The following is a 25,707-nucleotide window of genomic DNA, read 5'->3' as shown; positions in this document are numbered from 1 at the left end:
GATGTACCAGCTTATGCTGAAGAGTACGAGTCTATTGAATTTGAATGTGGAGATTACTGCAAGTTAAGCCAATTGATAATGGAAAACGTAAAGTTCTTCAATATTGAAAAACGATACCAAATTTGATCTAGAAGAGGATGTCGTGAAAATTCTAGAAATAGACTACAGGTTGGTGTCTGAGCGAGTGGAGTTGTTGGGCAATTCAAATTGCTCTACTAATCATACATATTGTATAGAAATGTTTGTTTTCTTAAACAAAATTTTTGTAACATATGGTCCACTTGAAGCATTAACAGCATTTTGTGAAATTTCTCCAGCTACATTGTTAAGTCAAGCTTTGAGGGAATATTTATATTACCATAAAATTAAAGTTGTAAATGATTTAGATAATAATTGGAAATAAATAGTACTTATGCATGTTTCATGTAGCATGTCTGTTATGTTTGCATATACAATGTTCGTTCCCTTTCTCTTCAATGACAAGGAAATCGATTCTATTATCACCTACATATCGATGTTCGAAATTCATAATTAGAAATATTAGAGATAGTATTGTGGGTTGCATACTTCAACAGAGGCAAATTGGTAGCTACTGTAGGGATTCGAGTTCATTATTGAATGTGATTTTGCTAACGTTCGAAATCTTGGATTATTAACGATCGTATCGTTACAATACGATCATAGATAAAATTACACCTAGATTGGTAACAGGGATAGCCAAGGTCAAATCACGTTCGGATTTCGCTCCCATTCATTTGGTGGCGCTGCTAGTCTTGTTCCTGTGCGAAGAAAGTGTGCTGTGTTCAATTCAAAGTTGAGTTTAGACAAATGCGGCGCCATATTTGTATTTGTTTTATTTTTTATAATTTAAAATTCTTTATATAAGTAGGTAGTGCAAAAAGGTACAATTTTAGAAGATTTTTTATTATGGCATCGTACACATTATATGGAATACTAATGGAAAAACGAAGAAATGAACAAAGAAGAAAATGTGTTCCAGATTGCATGGATACTACTAGCAAGCATTACCGTTTTCCAAGTCCACGAAATTATATGGATATGTTTGATAAATGGATGAGTGCTGTTAAGAGACCTAAATTGTAAATTTATGCGACTAATATGCCTTTTGCAGAATTAGGCTTTTATTCACATAAAACTTGACATAAGAATGACAAAATAATTATTTAAATACATACCAGTTGTCACAACATTAAGAAAACTAAATTATACTACACTTGGCTTGTATTATTAATATTTCTTGTAACATATTTATAAATAAAGGTTTTATTCTTTAATTTTTTTTATCCACTTTGACATTTTAATGTAATGGAAAATAAATGTAGTCTCAACATAACAAGAAAATCCAAAAAGTATACGAAAAATATTTATTATCGTATAGGATAAGGATTTTTCTTGTTATTTTAGGATTATATCGATTTTCCTTTACTTTAAAATGAGTTCACAATTCTAGGCATTACTAAACTTTTGAATTTAGCGCCATGTATATATAGTTACGCTCCCGGTCACTAGGTGATGCGCCAATCATTGTTTTATTCGTTAACACGGAAGTTTCAATGCTAGGTGGTAGTGTGCTATGCAATAAGATGTTACCTCGTTCAAGTACACACTCTGAATGTCAACATTTAGACCTCAATGTATTTGTTGTTTTAAATGTTGTTGAATTTATTTCCTACCTTTTTCAGTTTTCCTGATAATCCTTTTATGTATGGTATTATTCCCTCGAATTACTCCTTGTGAATACTGTAGGATCTCGTTCTAAGTTGTTCTGTTCTATTCGGTCGATTGTTGATAATTCCTGATTTATAAACGATAATTATTTTTTAATAAAACAAATGTTAATAACTGTTTTTCCTCTAAGAACGAATTTTCGTTAGAACAAGTTATTTTGGCGCTATCGTGTAAGGATTTAATGATTCTCTTTTTTATTTATTAATAATTTTATTATAATAAACAATATATCGATATAAATATAGCAAAACATACATTAACGATATTTCAACTTTATTTAAAAAATAAGTTTAAGACAATATTTATAGAAAATATATTTTAGTCTTCCTAGCCAGGAATCTTTATAAAACTAAATATTAATATTACATATTTTGTCACAATAATAAAAAAAATAATAACATCGAGAACTTATAAAAGTGAAGTTAATAATTTATTCCAATGTTATTTATGACAGCTGCCTAATTCTGATTTACTCTATTCCTTAACCCTTTCGCGGACATCTCAATGAGGTAGAAGAGTTTTGTTGTTCTGAGACCAGAATATATAAGATCCATGATTAGAAGTCCATGGTATCATCCTATAATAAACTTTCTGCTTAAATCAGTGCCAAGACACTCGAACCAATACATTGGTATTTCCTTTTCTTACCAATTTTAAAAGTGTATGCACATGTGCAAACAATTCATCATATTAAATATTTTGTTTTTTAACCGTAAATGGGATTTTATTTTATTCTATAAGTATAGAACAGTATCCATACCTTATAGATCTCCCGAAAACACAATGTTTAAAAATATACAAATATTTATATTCATCATTTTAAAAGTTTTTGCTTTAATTGTGTTGTCTCATCAATTCGGCCACTAAAACCTAATCTGTGAAAATGTTAACTACACGCGTGGACAAAAATATCGAATATTTTGTAATTTTCCAATGTTTTTTTGTAGTCACTATTATTTCAAAATAATTTTAGATTACTGATAATACTCATATAGTAGGATGATGTACTCAACTGGTTTGAAATATTTTGATGTTTATTTTGACGTTTATTTAGTGGTTAGTGTCATTCGTACATTTTATCATAAAAATCCTTCTTTATGTAAAGGAAAAATTATACTAATTCGGTTATTTTTAGTTTAATTTATTAAGTTTAATTAAATATTGTTTTGATTTAACTAAGTTTAAAACAAGTATGCCACCAATTCGGCACTGCGATGAAGTCCAAGTAGCACATATTGTAATTTTGTACGAAGGATATGCACAAAAAGGTATCGTACGACGTCTCAGCAGAACTGAATCTATAGTTTCAAATACTCTAAAAAGGTACCGCGAAACAGGAAATTTGTACGAAGGCCTGGTCAAGGACGCCCAAGGTGCACAACCGCAATTGATGACCGTTTTTTGGTTCTTAATTCAACACGAAATCGTTCATTGACATCGCTGCACTTCAGAAATCAGCTATTAAATGTTAGACAAGTTAATGTGAGTTCACAAACAGTTAGACGAAGATCAAAAGAAGCAAACTTAAAGCCCAGACGCCCTGCTAAAGTTCCACGTCTTCTCCAAAATCATAAAGCTTGTCGTTTGGAATTTGCAAGAACACATATTTAGTGGAATATCGACAACTGGAAAAACGTTCTTTTCACTGATGAGACCAGAATCCTATTATGGAAGCCAGATGGTCAAAACTACGTCTACAGAAGAGTTGGAGAACGATTCACCAGCTGCAGTCTCGGCCAGACCGTTAGTTTTGGAGTTGATGGCATAATTCTTTGCGAAGGTATTAGTTGGGAGGTACGTACCGCACTTGTGGAAATGATTGGACGGATGACTAGTGATTCTTACGTTTAAAACATCCTGCAAGATCATGTTTTGTCATATGTTGGTTACATTGGATATGAAAGATTCACGTTAATGCACAATAATGCTCGACCACATGCCGCTGCCATAGTGAGTAATTATTTTGATGAGGTCCAAATTCGAAGATTGGATTGGCCACCGTTTAGCCCGGATTTAAATCCAATAGAGCACATGTGGGATCACCTAAAATGCGGCATACGACAAAGAAATCCCGTTCCAAATACGATAGAGCAGCTTCGGCTTGCTGCACAGGATGAATGGAATGCAATTTCCCAAGGATATGTTCAAAATTTACTTGTAAGCATGCTGAGAAAGATGCAAGCAGTAATAAGAGCTAGAGGGGGGAATACTCGTTACTGATCATGCACTTCTTTCAGTTTAATCCAGTTGTTTAAGCAATTTAAATTATCATTTAAGTTTAGAGTAGCATAATATTATTTACCTAATATTAAACATTTATTTTTTTCACAATTTTCTCCGCATATAAACTTAAAATTGTTATTAAACATTGTTAAAATAAACTCTATTTTCCAATAAACGACTTGATTGACCAGAATTTATTTTGAAAAAACAAAAATTTAAAAATTCCAAAATATTCGATATTTTTGTCTATGAGTGTATTAAAAATAAAACCATAATATAATAAAAAAAAGTTACTTTAAAAAATATTCAATGATTTAATGACAAAGATTTTAAAGCCTTACCAGTTCTGATTAAAATGTATCCACGTTATTCTTTAAAAGAAACGCTTCTAAATTAATTCGAACAATTGGTGTTTCAACACTTTTAATAACGTTCATAATTTCATTAAATATATTTCTAAGGTTAACATTGTCGTCGTTACTCATATTAGCTATATTGTTTAGTAACAAAGTACAAGTAGTTGGTGTTATCTTATACTTCAAAATAGCCAAATAGAACTTATATTTTTCCACTGTATCGTAGTTATTAAAGGCGTTATTAAATTGTTCCCCGAAACGTTCAAAGCAATGATATCCAAATTCCGTGATTAGTTGTTCTAAGTAATCTACAGTTTTGGTAGCTAAATCATCAACAGACACATTTTCCAATTTAAAAGAATTCAATTTCAAAGAAACATGTTCATCAAAACTGCCGATCAAAGTAAAGTGTTGACACCAATTTTCAGCGAACAAAGCTAGCAACTGTTGGTCGGGATCTTTGTAAATAAATCTTTTAAAAAATGAAATTCTCATACTAACAGAGAATTTCGATAAAATTTTAAAAACAATTTGGAAGTTTTCATTTCTTTCCGGTATACGAGTTTGTAACACACATACCACAAAATAATCGATATAATCAAGCCGTTCCTCTATAACAGGGAAGTAACGGTTGATAATATCGCTTATGAATGGAGCCGACAATATCGTTAATATATTATCTTCAAACATGCTTTTTAGAAAAGCATTCAAATATTCCTTTATTTTAATCTCTTTAGATTTCAATCCCTCAAAGTACTTCCAACAATTTTCGATATATTGTGCTCTGTATTTGACAGGTATAGTAACATACTTCAAACTATCTAATGTTTCTTTATCGTTAACATCGATACTATTCATATTCTCGATAACTTTATTCAATAATTCTTCGGATGGATTCTTCAGGAAATACTTTAAAGTTGCCGAGAATAAATATTTTAAACTTGATTTATTACTCTCTTTTGTATTTGTTAATAAATTTAAGGTATGTTGTTTGTCCAAAACTTCGCAGCTGAGGAATATGGCGTGTTTCCTCGCAGATACTGCTTGCTTTGACAAAGCTTCTACGTATGAATAAAGCACTCTCTCTGGAGATCTATAAAAAGCTTTTTGTAGTGAAGGTAAGGCAGATTGTAAATAGTCTCCCCTGCAAAATTTCATTATTGTTGGAAGCATTTTGTAAGGTTCATTAACATGAGCAAGTAGTTTGGCTACTTCACACTGAACCATATAAATTTCACGCATCTCCTCATCCATTAAATCAAGTTTGTCCTTTTTGGGCAAATATCTTTCAGAAACAAAAGTTACAAAATCATTAGTAGAAAGTAGGATACATACTGGTATTATTAATAATCTTGGAACGGCAACATTATTCTTGTCTAGTTGTGCTATCAGAGAATCGCTCACTATTTTATCAAATCCTAAATGTGAATAATGTTTTATTATTCTATAAATTGTGTTGCCATCAAGACACGTGGCATACTTTTCTGCTACTATTGTCATATAGGACGATAAAACCTTTGGTTCATTTCTTAGAAACCAGCAGACAATATGCGAAACCGGATAGTTCTTGAACAATTCTTCAAAATAAAATTCTAACATTTTATTTGCGAAATCGTCTCGATCTTTGCTAAGAATTATTTTACTAAAAACTGAATCAAATGGTCCTAAATAGTTATTTTCAGCAATAGTTTTTCGCAGTATGTCAAATATATCTCGATTGTATTCTACTGCATATTGAGGGAATTTTAGATTGTATAAAATAACATTTGCTATTATTTCATTATCGAATTTACAATTTTTACTAAAATTATCTTGAATTAGCTGCACAAATAGTGGAAACTCTACAATTTTAATAAAAAATTCGGGATTATTCTGACAAAACTTCAGAATTGTGAGTAAAAAATCTCGTTTAAAACGTGTACTATAAGAATCGTCGTTAATACTATTAATAACATCTTCGATATGCTCCACCATTTCTGTGTAAAGCCGCTTACTGACGGATAAATCTATATTACAGAAATCTCTGCTACGATGTTCAACAACCATATCTTTAAGGTATTGAATAAGCAACGATTTATAATCTTTACCATTCTTAACTAAATATTCCAAATATTTTTCAATAAAATCTCCATTGTCGTAAAGTGAAAATTTTTTTTGTATTCTTAATATTTGGAATTGTTCGTCAATATATTTCCAATGATTTTCATTAAAGTTTTCTAACTTGAATGCATTTCTCAACGAGCCCAGCACAGCTGTACGAAAATTTGGTTCTTCATTTCTATGCCTAAAACAACAACTGAATTTTATTATCTATAGAAAAACAAACACTTAAAACAAACTTAAACTGAAATTAAAACCTAAGCTACCAGTGTGACGGTAGGTGAGAATACCCTTTTTTAGTCGCCTAGACGTGAAAAATACACCGTTTGGTTTAACTTTCTAAATAATCTGCAACCACGCGGTTTCCAGTTCTCTCATACACGATATAGAGAACTAACGCTATGCAGATTATGATTTCTAAATTCGCGTCAAGTCTAATTTGATTGCATGGTTTTTTTTATTTAATCCGTTGCAAGGACAACTTAGGTTAATTAAGAACGTTTTCATGTTTAAAAACATTAAAAATAAATATTACATTTGTATCAGAAGCAGGATTCTTTTATCATTAAACAAGTACTGGAAAATGAAGGTGAAGGGAAGAGAATACATTAGTGACTCCAAAGAGCAGAATAGCCGAAAACTGTCAGTTACACGACAGTCCATCAGAAGGGCATTTGAAAGATAGGCTGGTGTAAGAAATGTACTACCTGTACCACGAGTAACGGACCTTATCGAAAAAGAAAGGCTCCTATGGGACAATACAATCTTGGAGGTCCGTTTGAAAGAATATCTTTGGACATTGCCGAGCCATTTCCCAGAAAGTTAAAATGGTTGCAAGTACATGTTGGTCGTGATGAATTACTTCACGAAGTGGATCGAGATCTACGCAATTCCAGACTAGAATACCATTATGAAGAAGTTTATTGATTCAAAAATAGGGAAAGCCCTAATACATACAAAATTAATCAATTAATAACATTCATATATGATAAAAATAACAATTATACTTAAAATATAATATCTACACTTATTAAAAAAATATAAAACAATAATATATAACATAAAACATGACAACAAAACAACTACCTAACTATTGGTGCTTTTAATATGGTAAATTAATTTGCTTTTAAACATTTGTATAGATGAGCAACTTTTAACTGTTTGAGGAAGCTTATTAAAAAGATCAAAACCCTTAAACAACAAAGAGTTTCTTGTTCACAATCAAAAATTCAATTCATCACAATTAAAAAATATCACAGTTAAAAAAATATTTAAAAAATAATAATATTCTTGTCCCATTGAGGTGATCCTAGATATATATCACTTTATGCCATTAACGAGTCAAAAATAGAAATAATGCTTTTTTTCAAGTTTTGACTATTTAAGAAAAAAAGACAAGTGGTATAGCAAAATTGAAGGGTGCGTTCAAAAATACGCGGAAATTCCATAATTTAGCTACTAGATTTTAAGGTTCTGAGCCAATAAAGTGGAAAAATATTAGATTTTTTCGCAATTTGAGAATTTGTAACTTAACAATTATTATTTTAGCAATGATGATTCATAGCCCGTAAGAAAATAGATGGAAAAGCATACATCTAACTAGGTATATGATTTTGAGGTAAGGTAAAAAAAAGTTCAAAAAGGATAAAAAAAGTGGTATTTTCGAATTTTATCTTTATGAAAGAGAAATGAGGACTTTTACAACAGAATTTGATAATGTGGAAGAAAAAATGTTGAAAAATGTTCAATTATCAACTGAGTTTTGAGGTTATGTGCAAATAAATGAGTAAAAAACGGTTTTTTTGATTTTTCAATGCTTTCCGCTCAGAAATTAAAAATTCTACCTTAACCATTCAAAAGAACGAAAAAAAATACATAAAAATTCCTATTTAAAAGTTAGCCAAAAATTATTAACATAGCCTAAGAAATTATTGAAAATTTCAATGATTTTTTCTAGACTCAATTTTCAATATAAAAATTTGAAAAAAATCAGGCTATTTTGTATTCAAAAGATACATCTTCATGAATCTTTTCAGATTTTTTAAAGCAAAATTGCGTCCAGAAAAAAATAAAGTCGAAAAAAGCTTCTTTTTTAAAACAAAAAGAGAAATCATACGATTTCTACCTAGCGAAACCGAATTCAAATTTTTACCACTGTGTTTCCTAAAACTTGCGAAACAAACAGCTGGATAAATTACTCGGCAAGGGAATCTAAAATTGCATTCCACATGCCGTTCATCCTGGTCAAAATTCGTAGTGAATTCAGTTTCTGGTACTCCAAACGAAGTAAGTAATAAAACATAATGACGGTATTAGAGGATGAGGATGCCAGGATGAACGGCATGTGGAATGCAATTTTAGATTCCCTTTCCGAGTAATCTATCCAGCTGTTTGTTTCGCAAGTTTTAGGAAACACAGTGGTAAAAATTTGAATTCGGTTTCGCTAGGTAGAAATCGTTTGATTTCTCGTTTTGTTTTTAGATGGCGTAGTTACGTCCGTATATAGTTATTTTGATAACTATTGTCTAGGACGGGAGAGATTTTTGTTTTGGTTCAGAGCAGTGACTATACCGTTCTGAGGAGACCTAAAGAGGTCGAAATACGTATAAGCGGTTGTCGCTGCCTTGTATCAAAGCAAAAATCTAATACCGTCATTATGTCTTCTTTTTTAGATTTAAGAGGTTCTATGGCCTCTGGGAAGCTAAAAATTTGTATGAAGTCATGTTTTTATATGCTTTATTGAAAGCACAAGTCGCGCTGCTGATCGGTGCGGGGGCACTTTTGATCATCTTATCCCGCTATAGCCTTTATTGATTCTGTGGAAAACACATCTCTTTGAATTATTACACATCAATTTGAAGTATAAATACTTCACCGAAAGTAAATTTTAAGGTATCCATATATGTCCGTGTATTGCGAAACAAAATAAGACCACAAATGACACAGGCAAAATAAAATACAGATACTTCGTGATAATATACCAATGTAAATTTGCATTTTAAATATCGTTACATCCAAAATATTAGATCTTACCTGAAGCATATATACTTCAAAACTTCCACCAGCGCATCCAAATCTTCACTGTGGCTACATGTTTCTATCAGTAATAACACCAAAGATTGTCTCTCATATAAGTCAGAAGTGACATTAATTTTTCCTTTAAGCATCGGTATAGCTTTTGAAGGTGGGTAATATTTAAGATAGTCATTGTAATTTCTCTTTTGTTCTTTATAGTGAACTTCAGCCCACAACTCAACAACTTCTTTGGGTGGATTTAGCTTCATAATTGAACTAAAATTCAGCAAGAGATCTTTCAATTCTTGGCCATTGAATTTCTCGATTAAAGTTTGATTAAATAAGTTCCATCTTCTGTGTTTAGGATAATAATTTAATAATCTGCAGCTCTTACAGTATACATTTACGCCACTGAGCTGGTTAGGAAACAGATTTTTAAATAAAGTTTCAAAATTTTTACCTAATTTCCGAATCACTATGGAATTTTTTAAAAATCTTAGGTAATAATCGGTATCTTTTATTATGTCATCATTAGCCACATTAAAAATGTTTTTAGAAGTTCTTTTGCCAACTGGGTATAACTCTATCTTTTGCTCCCGTTGAAGTTTCAATATAAGTTTTGGATTTTTTACAGCTATATTCTTTAATACCTTTCCACTGTAATACTTTTGTTTCAAATTCAGATAAAATACGAATAGCTCTTCACTTTTATTGTATATGTTGAGTACTTGGTTTGAATTTAACTTCAAATCATGCTCAACAATTGCAGTTTGGATTTTAGTAGGACTGCATTTATGTAAGACTGATACTGCCAGGGGTAAGCCATACCTGAAAAATATTATTTTGAGTCATTATAATATGTCAAAGTATAAACGAAAATAGAACAAAATACTTAGACATATACAACATAAAGCCAGAAGATTATCTAAGAATAAATCGCGGAAGCAGAGAATATTGTTTTGGAAAAGTGGATCAATTCAAATACCTTGGAGTGACGATTACAAATAGAGCCGAAGAAGATATTAAAATAGAAAAATGAATTACCGAAGGAAGTAAAGCTGTAGGAGCACTAAACAGAATGATCAAATCTAAGTTAACACGCTCGCTGCCGACTATATTTTCTAGATCAATGCCTCTGTGAGCCAACCATTCCTTTTTTTAAGTGCGCCTATGAGCCACCATATAACAAATGCGCTGGTCCCGACGGGACAACGCGGCCCAGTGAACCGTACTAATGCTTCAGTGCGCCGTTGGTCCATCGCAGTAAATATAACTTAACATAAATAAACGAATGCGCATTGTGTATTGTTCTTGTTGATTGTTTTTCATTTCAATAAATTAAAAGAATAAATTGCTGTAATTATTAAATAATGTTTAAAATACAATATTTTTACAACATATTGTGTAATTTTAGATGTCTCAACGTTCTAAACCTCTGACAGAGCGTGAATTGCAAAACATTGCAATAAATTTTGAAGAACTTTCCGATGTCAGAAGCAGACGAAACGGTATAAAATGTACGAAAGTTTTTATGGAGAAAAAAAATAAAATTAGATTCACAACCTACTCGTCATGTTCACGATAATATCAATCCAGAACCGAACTTGAATTCAATGCATGATCCAGAACAACCTAATCGTAATCTTCAAGGTAATATCATTCCAGGACCGAACTTAAATTCAATACTCGATCCAGAATCGAACTAGATCCACAACGTAGTGAAGATCCAGGACCGAATATAGAACCACATTGGGGTCCAGTAGTAGGTAATTATAAGCTAATAGCACCTTTTTCTATTCCGTCAAGAGTAAATGATAAAGTAGCTGCAATGTTGGCAAATGGTACGCCTGGAGACTTTTTTGATGCTGTGCTCGATGACAAAGTAATTACTCTGATTTGTAACCAAACAAATATATATGCAACTCAGTCTGTACTGGCTGCAGACGCAACACCAACCTCTTGCTTATATGACTGGATTCCAACGACAAATATTGAAATTAGAAAATTTTTAGGACTGGTTGCCTGGATGGGTTTAGTGAAAATGCCGAAAATCGCAGACTATTCGAGTAACGATAACCTGTTCCATAATAATTTTGCAAAGAATGTAATGTCTAGAAATCGATTCGAGATGCTGTTAAGGATGTTTCAGTTTAATAATACTTTACTGGTAGATACAAGTGATATAATGTATAAGTTAAAGCCACTTGTCGACATTCTGACTGCAAATTTTAAGTCTTTATACGTGCCGGAAGAATATGTCTGTCTAACAAAATACAAAAGAAAAGGTTTTTTCAACCTTATCATTTTAGTCAAATACGATATGCAGACGATACAGTATTAATTGCCGGTAGCGAACAAGAACTACAATATCTGCTCTGAACAATATAGAATTCTAGATGTCAAAATAAACACTATGGGCAATTGGATCTAACTAAAAACAATTACAGAAAGAGGACCAGACTATAAAAAGGAATGTTCATCAAATTGAGAAAATTTAAAGACATTGGGTAGGTCTAACCGCAAATGATTGAATGGCTATGATAATGACAACACTTAAATTGTACTTACTTTTTTAGAAGAGCTTCAAATAGCGAGTCTATCTTTTGCTCATTCCAGTGAATTAAAACCCTATTTAGAAATTTCTTTTTAACAGCATATGATACATGTGGCAAGAATTCTGTAACAAATGCCTCAGGCTCCACATTATCAAATATATTCTGGAAAAACCATGCTTGCTTCAAAATTTTACTTACGTAAACATCATTTCCTCCTTTTAGAACTTCTAGGAGTTCATTGGATCTTTTAAAATAAATTAAAGTTTCAATGTAAAACAAGTTTTCTTGGTAAGATTTAGGTTTTAGGCTTTTTAAGGCACCGTCTAACTGTTCTTCATTTTCAAAAACTGTTGTTTTTAACAACTTAAAAAGATTTTTGGTCCTTTCTCCCTTTAAATCCCCATCAAGTTTATGAAATTTTGTTGCAAAATCTGCCTGGTCACCCATTACGGACTATCTGCAAAATAAAAGTATTCGTTAATATAAACGGGACCAATAATTTCAAATTATGCTTATTTGATTGCGGATTTTGCGGATTAGTAATCTTCTTAAAGTGCCTATCCATTCCGGATGTTGGCGATCATCACGGCTATCTTTACTTTGTTTATTGCAGCGCGGAACAGTTCAGTGGTAGTCGTGTTATACCACTTTCGTAAATTTTGAAGCCAGGAAATGCGTCTTCTTCCCGGTCCTCTCTTACCATTTACCTTCCCTTGGAGAATCAGCTGGAGAAAGCCGTAACGTTCTTGATTTCTCATTACATGTCCTAGATATTCCAACTTATTAGTTTTGACGGTCATGAGAATTTCACATTCTTTCCCCATTCTACGCAGGACCTCCACATTAGTAACTCTGTCAACCCAGGATATACGTAAGATGCGCCTATAACACCACATTTCGAAAGCTTCGAGCTGATTCATAGATGCAACAGTCAGTGTCCACGCTTCCATTCCGTAGAGCAGAACTGTGAATATGTAGCAGTTCAATAGACGGCATTTTGTTTTTAATGCTATGTCTCGACTGTTGAAAATGGTTCTCATTCTAACGAATGCTGCTTTTGCTTTTATTATTCGCTGTTTAATTTCTGTTGAGGGATCCCATTGGCTATTTAAATTGGTGCCTAGATATGTATATTGCTCGACTCTTTCTAGATTCTGTTGGTTTATTGTAAGTTGAGCGTTTAGTATTGGTTTTTTACTAATTGTCATAAATTTGCTTTTCTTTGTGTTAAGAGCTAGTCCGTATCTGTTGCTGACTTCTGTTATGCGATTTGTTAATATCTGTAAGTCATTCAGATTATCGGCAAAAACTATAGTGTCATCTGCATATCTAATGTTATTCAACCATTCACCGTTTATTAGTATTCCTTTCGCACAACCGTCTAAAGCTTCCTTAAATGCCCATTCAGAATAAATATTGAACAACAATGGAGACAAAATACAGCCCTGTCGTACTCCACGTTCTATTGCAATTTTATCAGTTAACTGGTCTTCTATTTTGATTTTGGCCGTTTGATTGTAGTAACTGTTTCTGATAATTCTAAGATCTTTGTTGTCAATTCCAATTTCTTGCATTAGAGTCATTAATTTGTCATGTTTTACTCTGTCAAATGCCTTCTGGTAATCTATAAAGCATAAGTATATGTCACAATTCACATCTCTGCACCTCTGAAATAGCACCTGTACAGCAAAAAGGGCCTCCCGTGTTCCCAGAGCATCACGAAATCCGAATTGTGTTCTTGTTAGTTGTTCCTCACATTTTGTATATATTCTTTTGTGAATGACCTTTAGAAATGTTTTAAGTAAATGGCTCATAAGGCTTATAATTCTATAGTCTTCGCACTTTCTCGCATTGGGTTTTTTTGGAAGATTTATAAAAGTTGACACTAACCATTTTTGGGGAATTATGCCTGTATCATATATTGTTAAATATATTTGTCAACCATTTTATGCCATCATAATCCATGTTTTAAGAATTCTGAGTGAAAATTATCAGGGCCTACTGCTTTACCATCTTTGGTGCTTTTGATGGCATATTTTACTTCTTCGACTGTAAATGGTGGTCCAGGATTAGTAATAGTGTATGAAAATTGAAAATAGAACAATTAAAATGTGACTTCCGGTAGAAATATTTTTTATTTCATGATTTACATAAATAAATAGCAGTATGGAAATTGCCAACAAATCAACATTTTAAATGTTAATGAAATGTACAAATGTTCATATATATAATGTCCTTAAAACTAAATAAATAAGATGTATAGAAGAATAAAGTTTAGTTGTTTATCCGGCAACCCTGTAATTTGTTGAGCCGGCATTTACGAATGATTTGCACAAAAAACTGTTGATTTCTACTCGATGGTAGAGGCTATTCTACCATCTGCTATTATCTAATTGATAATAGCAGATACTTACATATTAGGAGGAGCACACATGCAAAAACCGATAAATCCATTTTTTTTGAATTTTTTAACCTGAATATGGATTCATATCAATTTAGTAGCCCTTCCTGTTTCTAGAATATAAAATTCCAACAAAAACCGATATTTTCCCTTTAAAATGATGTACAAAGTTGACCAGTTCGAGCAAATGCCCATAAATCCAAATTTCAAGCACAACCTGATATATCCTATAATTAATTATGTAAATCTATTATCATCCTATCCATCTATATTGCCATCTATTATGTAAATCCATAATATCGTGCGTACTTATAGCAGGTTTCTTTATGCTGTTTCGGGCTTCGTTTTATAGTAGTAGCATAATCAAAGAAGTATACTTCTTTTCCTATGGTAGTAGTTTGTAAATTAAAAACGAGAGGACTGTGTTACCTTAATCCCGTTGTCGGAATTAAGGGGCAAGGATTAAGAGGTTATGTTATGTTGTTTATGAATAACGTAGTAAGCAGTTGTTTAATATAATTGTATAAGTTTCACCAATGGAAGCAAGTGTGTTGGAAATTAATATAGGAAATAGGAAAAAAAAAGAAAAGTGAGACCAAGAGGTAGAAATTGCAAAAGCAAAGGTAAGAGGTAAAAAATAAAATAAGATGTTCGTTACCTAACCCATTTTTTGTTTTAGATATCGTGATAGCGATACAAGAGTTTGCAAGCATAATGGCCCTACTTATCACTGCAATAGCATTTTTGAGAGTGACATTCGAGCCCTTCGAAATAAAATTTTTGAAAATAATGTGAAGTCGGAACAGTATATCAAATTGTGTCATTACATGTCAGTAGTTCCAAGGAAAGAAAATATCGATATATATATATATATATATATATATATATATATATATATATATATATATATACAGGGTGGTCCTTAAGTAATTGTACAAAAAGAAACAGTAGATTCTACACTTTAAAATATCACGATTTAAGCCAAATTGCTTTAATAAAATGTTGATATTAAGAAAGATACAGGGTGTTAAAGTGCAAAATTAAAATTTTATTTTTCGCTATAACTTTCATGTTTGTAAACATTTATGTATAAAAATTTACAACTGAGTACTTTTAAATATGAGAAAATATAATTTGATACACACTTTGATGTAACTGATAGAGGGCGCCACTTATGCCACATATGTTGTATAAATTTGAACTTAACTTTTTTGCTCTTTAAGTTACCTGTATTTGGGATAAAAAATATTAAAGATACATTATTTTAACAAAAAAAAAAGGTATACTTATTAATAACTTCAAAACTCAACAGTTTTCGAGATAATCGCATTTTAAAAATCAGCTGCATAATTCTGATCTAAGGCAATTACTCCAGGCAACGAAGAAAAAATAGACAAAAACATTAATACTTCTGAATTTTGGTATAAAATACCTTTAACTAAAGTTAATAGTCAACGAAATATTAAATAAAATAAATATATCAGCAGGATAATTAATAATAGGATTTGACAAAATAACAGAATAATAGGATTTTACCTCAAACATTTTACGTTTTATGTTAAATTAAAGTCATAATCAAAACATTTTGTTTACAAACCAAATTAAGAAATAGTTAAACTAAATAACATAACTTTTTGTCAAAGTAAATGTTCGATATGTCCACCATTTTCTTTAATCCATTTGTCAATATATTCCATCTAAGATCGTTTCATATTAAATAACATCATTGGTTCTAAAGAAACTGCTGCAGTATTTATTTCTTCCCATAGCTGGTTGCGAATATTTATGACGCACGTTGTTTTAATGCGCCCCATACACCAAAATCAAGCGGATTAAATTCGGGGCTACGTGGTGGCTATAATGTATAATGGATGAATATATCGATGACATTACTTATTTATATGATTACGTTACAGCTTACGAGTAACTATAATTACATCTCGAACAAATGGACTATTATGATTTACTAATGAACTAATATTATGCTGAACTAAATTGCCTGTGTGTTTACTATATTTATAACAATATCGGTTATTAGGACAACAATGATGTTTTGTAAAAATGCTGAGTCTTTCAGGTTAGATTTGTAGCATAAGTATTATAAAACAGGACACACATGTGCTATTCAATACCTGTGCTCTAGTTTCTATTTGTCCTATTAAAAATGGGTAAACAATTTACGTAATGAACAATAAGTATTCTTTTCGGATTTTTTATGAATTAAATAATTATATCAATATCTCATCACATTGCCAAGGAATATGACTACCACGACCAATTCAACGTTCAGAAAAGTTGTATTTAAGTATGTTCTAACTGCTTTCTCTCTAGAATGTGGTTGTGTACCATCTTGCATAAACCACATATTTTGGGTTTTTACTATTTTATAATAGAGAAAAAGTAATACAACACTATTATAGAAACTTAAGAAGCGATAGCAAAGGGACATTGTAAACATGACGGCCAACGTCTGAATACGGACACGGCATCTAAAGAAGAAGATGAAATATCTTTTCTCCAATAAGACATTAAGCACATAAAACAAAGCATTTTGTGATGTTACATTATCATCTTTGAGTTGTTTTAATAAGAATAAACTATGAATTATGATTATCTACAGGTATTCAGTGCTTTATCGCACAAATATCAAACTAAGAATTATTGTGCAGCTGACTTATAGAGCTAACTTAAAGAGCAAAAAAGTTAAGCGCAAATTTATGCCACACATGTGGCATATGTGGCGCCCCCTATTAGTTACATTAAAGTAAGTTTAAAATTATAATTTATCCTACTCAAAAGCATCCAACTGCAATTTTTTGTCCAAAAATATTTACAAACGTAAAAGTTATAGCGAAAAATAAAATTTTAAATTTCCACTTTAACACCCTGTATCTTTCTTAATATCAACATTTTATTAAAGCAAGTTGGCTTAAATCGTAATATTTTAAAGTGCAGAATCTACGGTTTCTGTTTGTACAATTACTTACGGACCACCCTGTATATATATATATATATATATATATATATATATATATATATATATATATATATATATATATATATATATATACGAGTGTGTATAAATATTCAAAGGAAGGAAAATATCGACAACAGAACGAACAGTCAAGGGGCGTAACTTTTCCGTACACTACTTCTTGTCGAAAAGAGTCAGTAAGAAAAAAGTTCAGGTATGCCAGGCATTTTTCTTGAAATGTGTGAATATTTAGATGCCAGGCATTTTTCTTGAAATGTGTGAATATTTAAACAGATCGCATAAACTACGTTGCTAAACATTGTTAGACGGAAATATCCTAAAAGAAAATCGGGGTGGAGATCACGTGTCCACAAAATTTGTTGTCAAAATAAAAATAGAATAAGAGAGTTTATTGGTAAACTACAAGGAAGAGAAAGTCATTATAATAGAAAGAAAGCAAGACGAATTTATTTGGCCGCTGATCTAATCATAAAGAAATTAATTCAAAATTGGAACGGAATTAACGAGGTAAAGAAAAGAGAGTTTCATACTGAGTTGAGTATCCACCAAAAGAGGGCTAATGCTATTTATAGTCTATTAAAAGAAACTCCTGAAAATTTTATTATATTCTGCTTTGATATGCAACAGGTGCAGCCTTTGCACAAAACATCTACTAATGATGCGTTTTATGCACAGCAGATTAGCATGCATTAGCATTTTTGGTGCGCTGATAGCCAGTCCAAACATCCAACTTTTTTTACGTGGACTGAAGATCAGGCAGGTAGGGGATCAATTGACATAGGTTCTGCACTTGTAAATTATTTGGATTCTTTAAAGTACGATGATATTACGACACTTCGCCTCTTTTGTGACGGATGCTGTGGACAAAACAAAAACTCCCATATTATTCATTCGCTGTACTTTTGGCTTAGATTTAAAGCTCCAGTTCAAATAACACAAATATTACTTGTATTTCCAGTCAGGGGCCATTTGTATTTGCCAGCAGTCTAAGAAAAAAAGCCACAATTCTCTCTAGAGAGAAATATGAAGAAATTTACAAACAAATTGGAGTTGTTAAAAAGATAGGCAGTGATTGAAATAAAAAAAATTAACAATGGCAAATTCATAAAAATACGATCATGCCAAAACTATTATTTTACCAACAGGTTGGAAAATTTTGAAAAACTTTTGAAACCAAAATTTTCCGATATTGAGTTGACCATCTCAGAAAAAGAATTGACTCGGGGTAATCCCGAAAAGAAAAAAAAAATCCCTTAAACACTAATTATTTATTTATTTATATACGGCATCCATTTACTTACAATTTTTACAAAGTTACATCTTACAATCAATAAATTATTAAAATAACAATCACAAGTTTTACAAAGTTACACCTTAGCAACAATAAATTATTAAAATAACAAACACCTCAGAATAATACAAACATATAAGAATAATATAGATGTACAACAAACTTATTGTAAGATACTTTTTAGTTGTTTTTTAAACAAACTAATTTTGGAGTCAAAAATATCCATTTGTCTTGGTAGGCTATTAGCACTCCGGACCAATCGTGTAGTTGGTTCATTGATACCATAATTAGTGTGGTGAAATGGCACTGAAAAGATTTCTGATTGTCTGTTGCTTCTACTAGGAACTTTAAGACTAACAAGCGATAAGAGTTGAGGACAATCTATAAAAGCATTGATAACTTTGTGTAAGAAACATAAATCTAACAATGTCCTCCTTGACTCAAGTGTTGGTAAGTTAAGACTATCTCTTACCCACTGATAGTTGTATTCCTCTCTCCTGTATCCACTCTTATAGGCTGCTACCCTCAGAAATTTATTCTGGACTCTTTCAATCTGTTGAATGTAACAGTGGTATGATGGGGACCATACAACTGATCCAAACTCCAGAATGGGTCTAACGAGACCACAATAAAGTCTTCTAAATGTAAACAAAGACAGGTCCACTGATGTGCGTTGGATAAATCCCAGCACTTTCATCGCTCTATTTGTTACTTGGTTGATGTGGCTTGAGAATGACAGTTTGGTGTCTAACCAGATTCCCAAATCTAATACTTCATTTTTCGAGGCTAATGGCAAGTTATTTATGTAGTAAACAAATTCAATTGGATTTCTTTGCCTTGAGAATGTCATTTTATGACATTTGTTTATATTGAGTGACATTTTGTTTAAAGTGCACCAATCATAAAACGATTTAAGATCTTCCTGTAATATAGCAGCATCATTCCAGGATTGAATTTTTCTAAACAGTTTTACATCGTCAGCAAACATAAGAACACTACAATTTTTGATTTGTTGTACTAAATCAACCAGAAACAAACAAAACAAAACAGGGCCACAATGGGAGCCTTGTGGCACGCCCGATGGAACTGTTATTTCAATTGAAGTGTCACTTCCCAAGTTAACTGCCTGCGTACGGCCACTAACAAATTCTGTAATCCACTGAAGAAGGGGATCCAAAATACCCAAAGCTCTTAGTTTTTGTAAGAGAACCCCATGGTTTACCCGATCAAATGCTTTGGAAAAGTCAGTATAGATTGAGTCAACCTGGACTCCCTCTTCAAAGCTGTTGTATATATGATTCACATACAAAACTAGGTTGGCATCTGTTGACCTCCCTCTCATAAAGCCAAATTGTTCAGGATTAAAAATGCTTCTAAAACTCCATGTCAGTTTCTTACTAACCAAACAATCAAGCAACTTGGGCAGCTCTGACTGATTACAGACAGCTCGATAGTTTGATATATCGTTCCTTGCACCCGATTTAAAAATCGGCTTTAAAAAACTTTTCTTCCAGAGACTGGGAAAGCTACCAGTACCAAGTGATCTGTTAAAAATAAACAAAATTGGTTTTGTAAGTACACATATACATTTTTTCAGAAAATAGGCTGGGATTCCATCCGGCCCTGCACATAATCGGTTTTTACAATTTGCAATAGTATCATAGACCTCAGTTGCTGTAAGTATTATAGAACTCAAACAAATTAAATTAAATTAAATTAATTAAATCAACAGTTCGATAAAGATTGGGAGAAATTACAAGAACTTGACTTTCCTAAGGGAAAGGTACCAGTCAAGTCCTAAGGGAATTGCTTAATGGCAAAAGTTTAAATGAAAAGGATGAGGAGGTAGAGGAAGGGGAGACATGTGACTGCCTGGAAAAGGAACCAACGCTTCAGATTTGATTTTACTTTTTTCAAATTGTTAAATAGTTATAATAAAAATAATTTAAATAATTTTCTACATTCTAGTTCGTTTATTTTCTTTTATTAACAACAAAAATATGGTGCTCTTGCAAAGATCTTTCAGGCAAAACCCGATATATTTCTGTTTTCAAGCAAAACCCGATAAATTAAAAAAAATCAAAAATAAAAACAGTGAAAAAAAAAAATATATTATTCCAGAATTTCATTACATGACTTATAACTACTATTTATTTCCAATATGATGTTTCGTTACATTGTTATGGGATTTTGCTGTACAAGTTTTTGGCTTTTATCTTAAAATTGGAAAAAGTGGATATATCGGTTTTTGCATGTATGCTCCTCTACTAGCACTGAATTTAACGACGGTAACTATTTCATAAAAATAAAATTAACTTGAAATCTGCTTCTATTTGAGAAATATGACTTGTGTTTTCAGTTGGAAAGTGAGAGAAGTTTTTACTTGCTTTCAGTTGAGAAGCCAGACACTAAATCTAACTATACAGCGTTCCACGTTAAGAAAATATCATTAGGCTTATGGAGATCAGTGTTGCCAAAACTCTCAGACATGCGGTTTACTAGATTGTCGATATATTTTTCGAATTTCCATTTTCAATTAACATTTAACTGTAAAGTCAGAGTAACAACTGAAGAACCACAAAGCCTTATTATCATTATGTAGTCTCAGAGAACGACATAAAATCGCTGACATACGTACATCGTATTATTTTAAGTTGCAATTAGTAATTAGATATATGCATTCCAAGCGGTCCGTTTATTTGCTTTTAAATCTTTAATAGCCGGCAAACTGCATGATTTAACTAAGCAATATTTTCTACTGATTTCTATGATTCATGGTATATGATATTCTTACCGAAAAACAAATAAACTGTCGTTAGTATAATTAAAATAAGATAAAATAAAATTATCTTATGAAAATACTATTTATTTAATTAAAATCATTTTCCCTACTTTTCATCTCTTGTTTCGAATGGGCACTTTTGGCCAATTACGTTAAAAAACATTAATTTAATTCATGTCTGTGAAAACGAAAATACAAATTATACAACCCTGAATCTTGAAAATACGAATTATACACCCGTCCATAAGAAATACATGGCCCTATCTTCGCAATGTTATTTTCTTAAAGTGGAACGCTCTATAGCATGCTTCTATTTCAGACGCCAAAGACGAAGTATTTTAGGGTAGTTAGGCTTGAATAGTTCGAATGTAAAAAAAAACTGACAGGCGCAGGAGATACGATACAGCAGGAAGAAGGCACGTCATGCTGATCGTGTAGGTCTTTAATTTAGTTAAATGGGAAATTCAAATAATTTTTGTTTATTTGTTGAACAAATTATTGTTAAATAAATACTCGTGAATAAGGAACAAACCTGTCTATGGTTGACAGCACGATTGATGTATGTCAATGTCAACGGTTTTCACGATGGTATCGTAATGTAACCACTTTTAATTATGTATTTATGTATCACGTTTATTTGAGTTAGTATTACAATAAAATATCAACACATTCTTTTATTTTCTATTCTTCAATATAACAACTATTGTATAAAAGACAATGTTCTACAAAAAATAAACATACCTTTACAAAAGTTTAACAAACGCCACTATTGCTTAAATAACACATCTAAATAGAAGGGAGTTTACTTAATACAGTAGAAATATTATCACAAATTAATTGGTTATTACATTTTTATCTTATCTAAATTAAATCATCAGTTCAATCAACTGATAATTTACTTAATACAGTAGAAATATTATCACAAATTAATTAGTTATTACATTTTTATCTTATCTAAATTAAATCATCAGTTCAATCAACTGATAAAAAATTAGTACTATAATATTCTACTTGTATTTGTACAATAGTTTTTACTATCACCCAGATTATTATTTAAACCAGTAAGATTATCATGAGGCTATGGCATAGCTTGATAATCGTTTTTCATTTCATTTTATAAATTACAGTACGGTTAACTTTATTACTATTTTTATGGCACTAATAATGATTACTTTATCAATTATTTTTTATTTATGGCATTTATAAACTCACTCTACAACAAGGTATATTTTTTTAAAAAAGCTTTTCAATCAATACATATACTGAAGCCAATCGGTTTATTGTACATCACCCCATACAAAAAAAAAACAATGCGGATAAGTTTTTAGTTAGCCATTTTTGCGGGTATGGTCTTATCACGTACTTGGACAACCTAAATACTTCATCTCCTAGAAGAACATACTTCAGTCCTGATAAAGGTGGGACTTTTCTTTAGACAGACTTAGTTGCTATCTTGAGTGCCTTCGTCCCAAAAGGGCTCCGTATTTGGAAATTAAGCGCCGTTTTCCGCGGCATCAACGCGACGGCATAAGCGCTAGTATAACAGTTCCCTAAGCTAGTTACTAGCCAAAAATCTATCTTCTTCTAAATGTGCCTATCTTCTAAAGATGGAACCATATTGACCCATCTTATTCTATTCACGCAGCTCGAAATAGATCAGTTGACATTAGACCAGTCCACTTCCTAAGATTGGCCAGCCAGGATATAAGTCTACGTCCAGGGCCCCCCTTAACCTCAATCTTGCCTTGTAGAATCAACTGTAGAAGTCAGTATTTATTATTACGCATGATGTGGCGAAGTAAGCAAATTTTCTGTTTATGGTGTTAATAATTTCATTGTCTTTTCTTAGCCTCTGTAGAATAGTTATGTTACTTGTGTGATGTGATACCCTCAACATATGTCGGTAGCACCACATTTCAAATGCCTCTAATCGTTTTATGGCATCTTCTGTAAGGCTCCAGCTTTCTACTCCATAGAGGAGGCCACTAAAGACGTAACATCTAAGAATTCTTATGCGTATATTGATACTTAAAGATCAGTTGCAAAGAATCTTCCTAAGGCTATTGAAACAGCTTCTGGCTTTTCAATATGAGTTTTTATTTCTTAGCTGTGATCCCAAGTATCCTTAATATTGCAGCCCAAATAGCATATTTTTCCACTCTTTCTAATGGTGTATCGCCTATTGTAATTTGGGTGTTTATGTCAGTGTTCTTACTAATGATCATTATTTTTGTCTGCTTGCAATTTAGTTTTAGGCCGTATTTGTTACACGTTTCTACAACGTTATCTAATATTGTTTATAAGTTGGCTATTTACAGCAATCCCATCTTCTGATTCGTCCAAGGCCTCTCTAAAGATGTTTTCAGAGTATACATTAAATAATACTGGTGACAATATGCAACCCTGTCTAACTCCTTTTTCGACTGTGAAGATCTCGGATAGTTCATTTTCTAATCACACTGTTGCTTTTTGTTGGAGATATAAGTTTGAGATCAGTCTTATATCCTTACCATCGAGTCCTGATGTTTTTATTCCGTTCAGAATAGAACGGAACTTTTTATGTTTACACATGGTTGTCATATGGCGTATGGCGCTACTACTTGTCACCTTTAACAAGAAACGTGGAGTTTCGAGTTTATGTCATTTCATTTCACATTTTATACTACCAAAGAATATAGACGCATATACTTGTATATAGTATAAATATATTCTTAGTTTTTTTATTCACCATGAAATCATTTTTGCTAGAATGTACCTATTTTAGAATTTTAAAATTTCACGTTTTTCTTGAACAATATACACAGTTTTTAATATGTATAAACTGCATACCAGTACCTTTCATACTACACACTACACTATTAACTATTGCACAATATTGTATATATTTGGTAAACGCCCCTTATAATAATGCCGTAAAGTGAATAATCGCCAATCAAGCAACATGTTTCCATTAATTAAACTAATGTACCGGCAAGTACCGGTATACAGTTTAGGTATATTAAAAACGGTATATTGTTCAAGAAAAACGTGAAATTTTAAAATTCTAAAATAGGTACATTCTAGCAAAAATTATTTCATGGTCAATAAAAAAACTAAGAATATATTTATACTATATACAAGTATATATACTACTAAGAAATATACTATCCCATGGTACAATTGTACCATGATACCAAAGAATATAGAGACTTAAGCGTCTATATTCTTTGATGATACTATCCCACGAAAACTGTTTATACTACCGGCTATAAAGTTATTTCTCGTTCGTCAAGAGATCTTATTACTAAATAATTAATAAAAAGAACTTACCTCACTTTGTATCTCAACTACGTTAAATATCTATATACATTTTTTTAATAAAAACTATTTGTGGAAATACACATACTTAAATCTGAATCACCTATAAAAATAAAATAAGTGTATTTCAAATCTCAATGTCAAATAAACAATGACATTGACATTTAACATATGTGAATACAGACCTATACAATTTTTCATATAAAAATAATTGGACGTCATTCAATATTTACGACGTCAGAACCCCACAGCGTTACCAAAACATCAGAATAGTTATGTCGACTTTACAATACATGATTTTATCATACGAGATTTGTTATAATTCCTCGTTTCTATACTCGGTTCGCTAATCGCAGTCCAAACTGCCTAGTGAATTTAGTAATTATTTTTTTGCGAAGTCAGTTACTTTTTGACAGAGTAGAAGTGGCTGGAAATTACTATACAACCAAGCACACGTGCTCATAGCTTATTTCATTATAGTATTTCGTCGACCTTTTTTGCAAACTTATACTAATATTCTATTATTCCTATACTCCATTCGCTTAGCTCGGGCATATTTTGACAGATTCATTGTCGGAAACTTACAACACAACAATTCCTACTTCTCAGTATTAATCACAGACCACTTAATAAACTCGGTTCGCTAATCCCAGTCCGAACTGTCTAGTGAATTTAGTAATTATTTTTTTGCGAAGTTAGTTACTTTTTGACAGACTAAAAGTGGCTGGAAATTACTATACAACCAAGCACCCGTACTCATAGCCAATATTAATAGTAAACAAACTAAATAGTAAATAAAATAGAACTTTGCAAATTACCGACAATCAATATTTATTTATCTGCACCATATAATAAATAGTTATGTTAAATTATAACAACTAAATATATATTTTTTAAATATATACTACCCAAAATTTGATGGTATACACTTCGACTATTTAGA

The 25,707-nt window shown here is 31.6% G+C and overlaps 1 protein-coding gene across 4 annotated transcripts; it reads right to left on the bottom strand.

Moving 5' to 3' along the window:
• Positions 1-1,936: 1,936 nt before the first annotated feature.
• LOC140445101 (uncharacterized) lies at positions 1,937-24,911 on the bottom strand. Of its 4 annotated transcripts, XM_072536921.1 has the most exons (5): positions 24,777-24,887; positions 13,889-14,047; positions 12,012-12,455; positions 9,462-10,271; positions 1,937-6,612 (listed from the first exon to the last, which is right to left on the bottom strand). In XM_072536921.1, exons 3-5 carry the CDS (start codon positions 12,443-12,445, stop codon positions 4,323-4,325), a joined length of 3,534 nt encoding a protein of 1,177 aa, XP_072393022.1. In that variant the 5' UTR covers positions 12,446-12,455; positions 13,889-14,047; positions 24,777-24,887; the 3' UTR covers positions 1,937-4,322. The 4 variants fall into 4 exon arrangements, with proteins under 4 accessions (XP_072393022.1, XP_072393020.1, XP_072393021.1 ...); XM_072536919.1 differs by lacking the exon at positions 13,889-14,047 and having other exon boundaries at positions 24,777-24,911; XM_072536920.1 differs by lacking the exons at positions 13,889-14,047; positions 24,777-24,887 and adding an exon at positions 22,209-22,321.
• Between the last annotated feature and the right edge of the window lie 796 nt (positions 24,912-25,707).

The sequence above is a fragment of the Diabrotica undecimpunctata genome, chromosome 7 (genome assembly GCF_040954645.1).
Source record: "Diabrotica undecimpunctata isolate CICGRU chromosome 7, icDiaUnde3, whole genome shotgun sequence".
Lineage (NCBI taxonomy): Eukaryota > Metazoa > Arthropoda > Insecta > Coleoptera > Chrysomelidae > Diabrotica > Diabrotica undecimpunctata.
The sequence above is the reverse complement of the archived record's forward strand: the minus strand, read 5'-3'. Positions and strand labels throughout refer to the sequence as shown.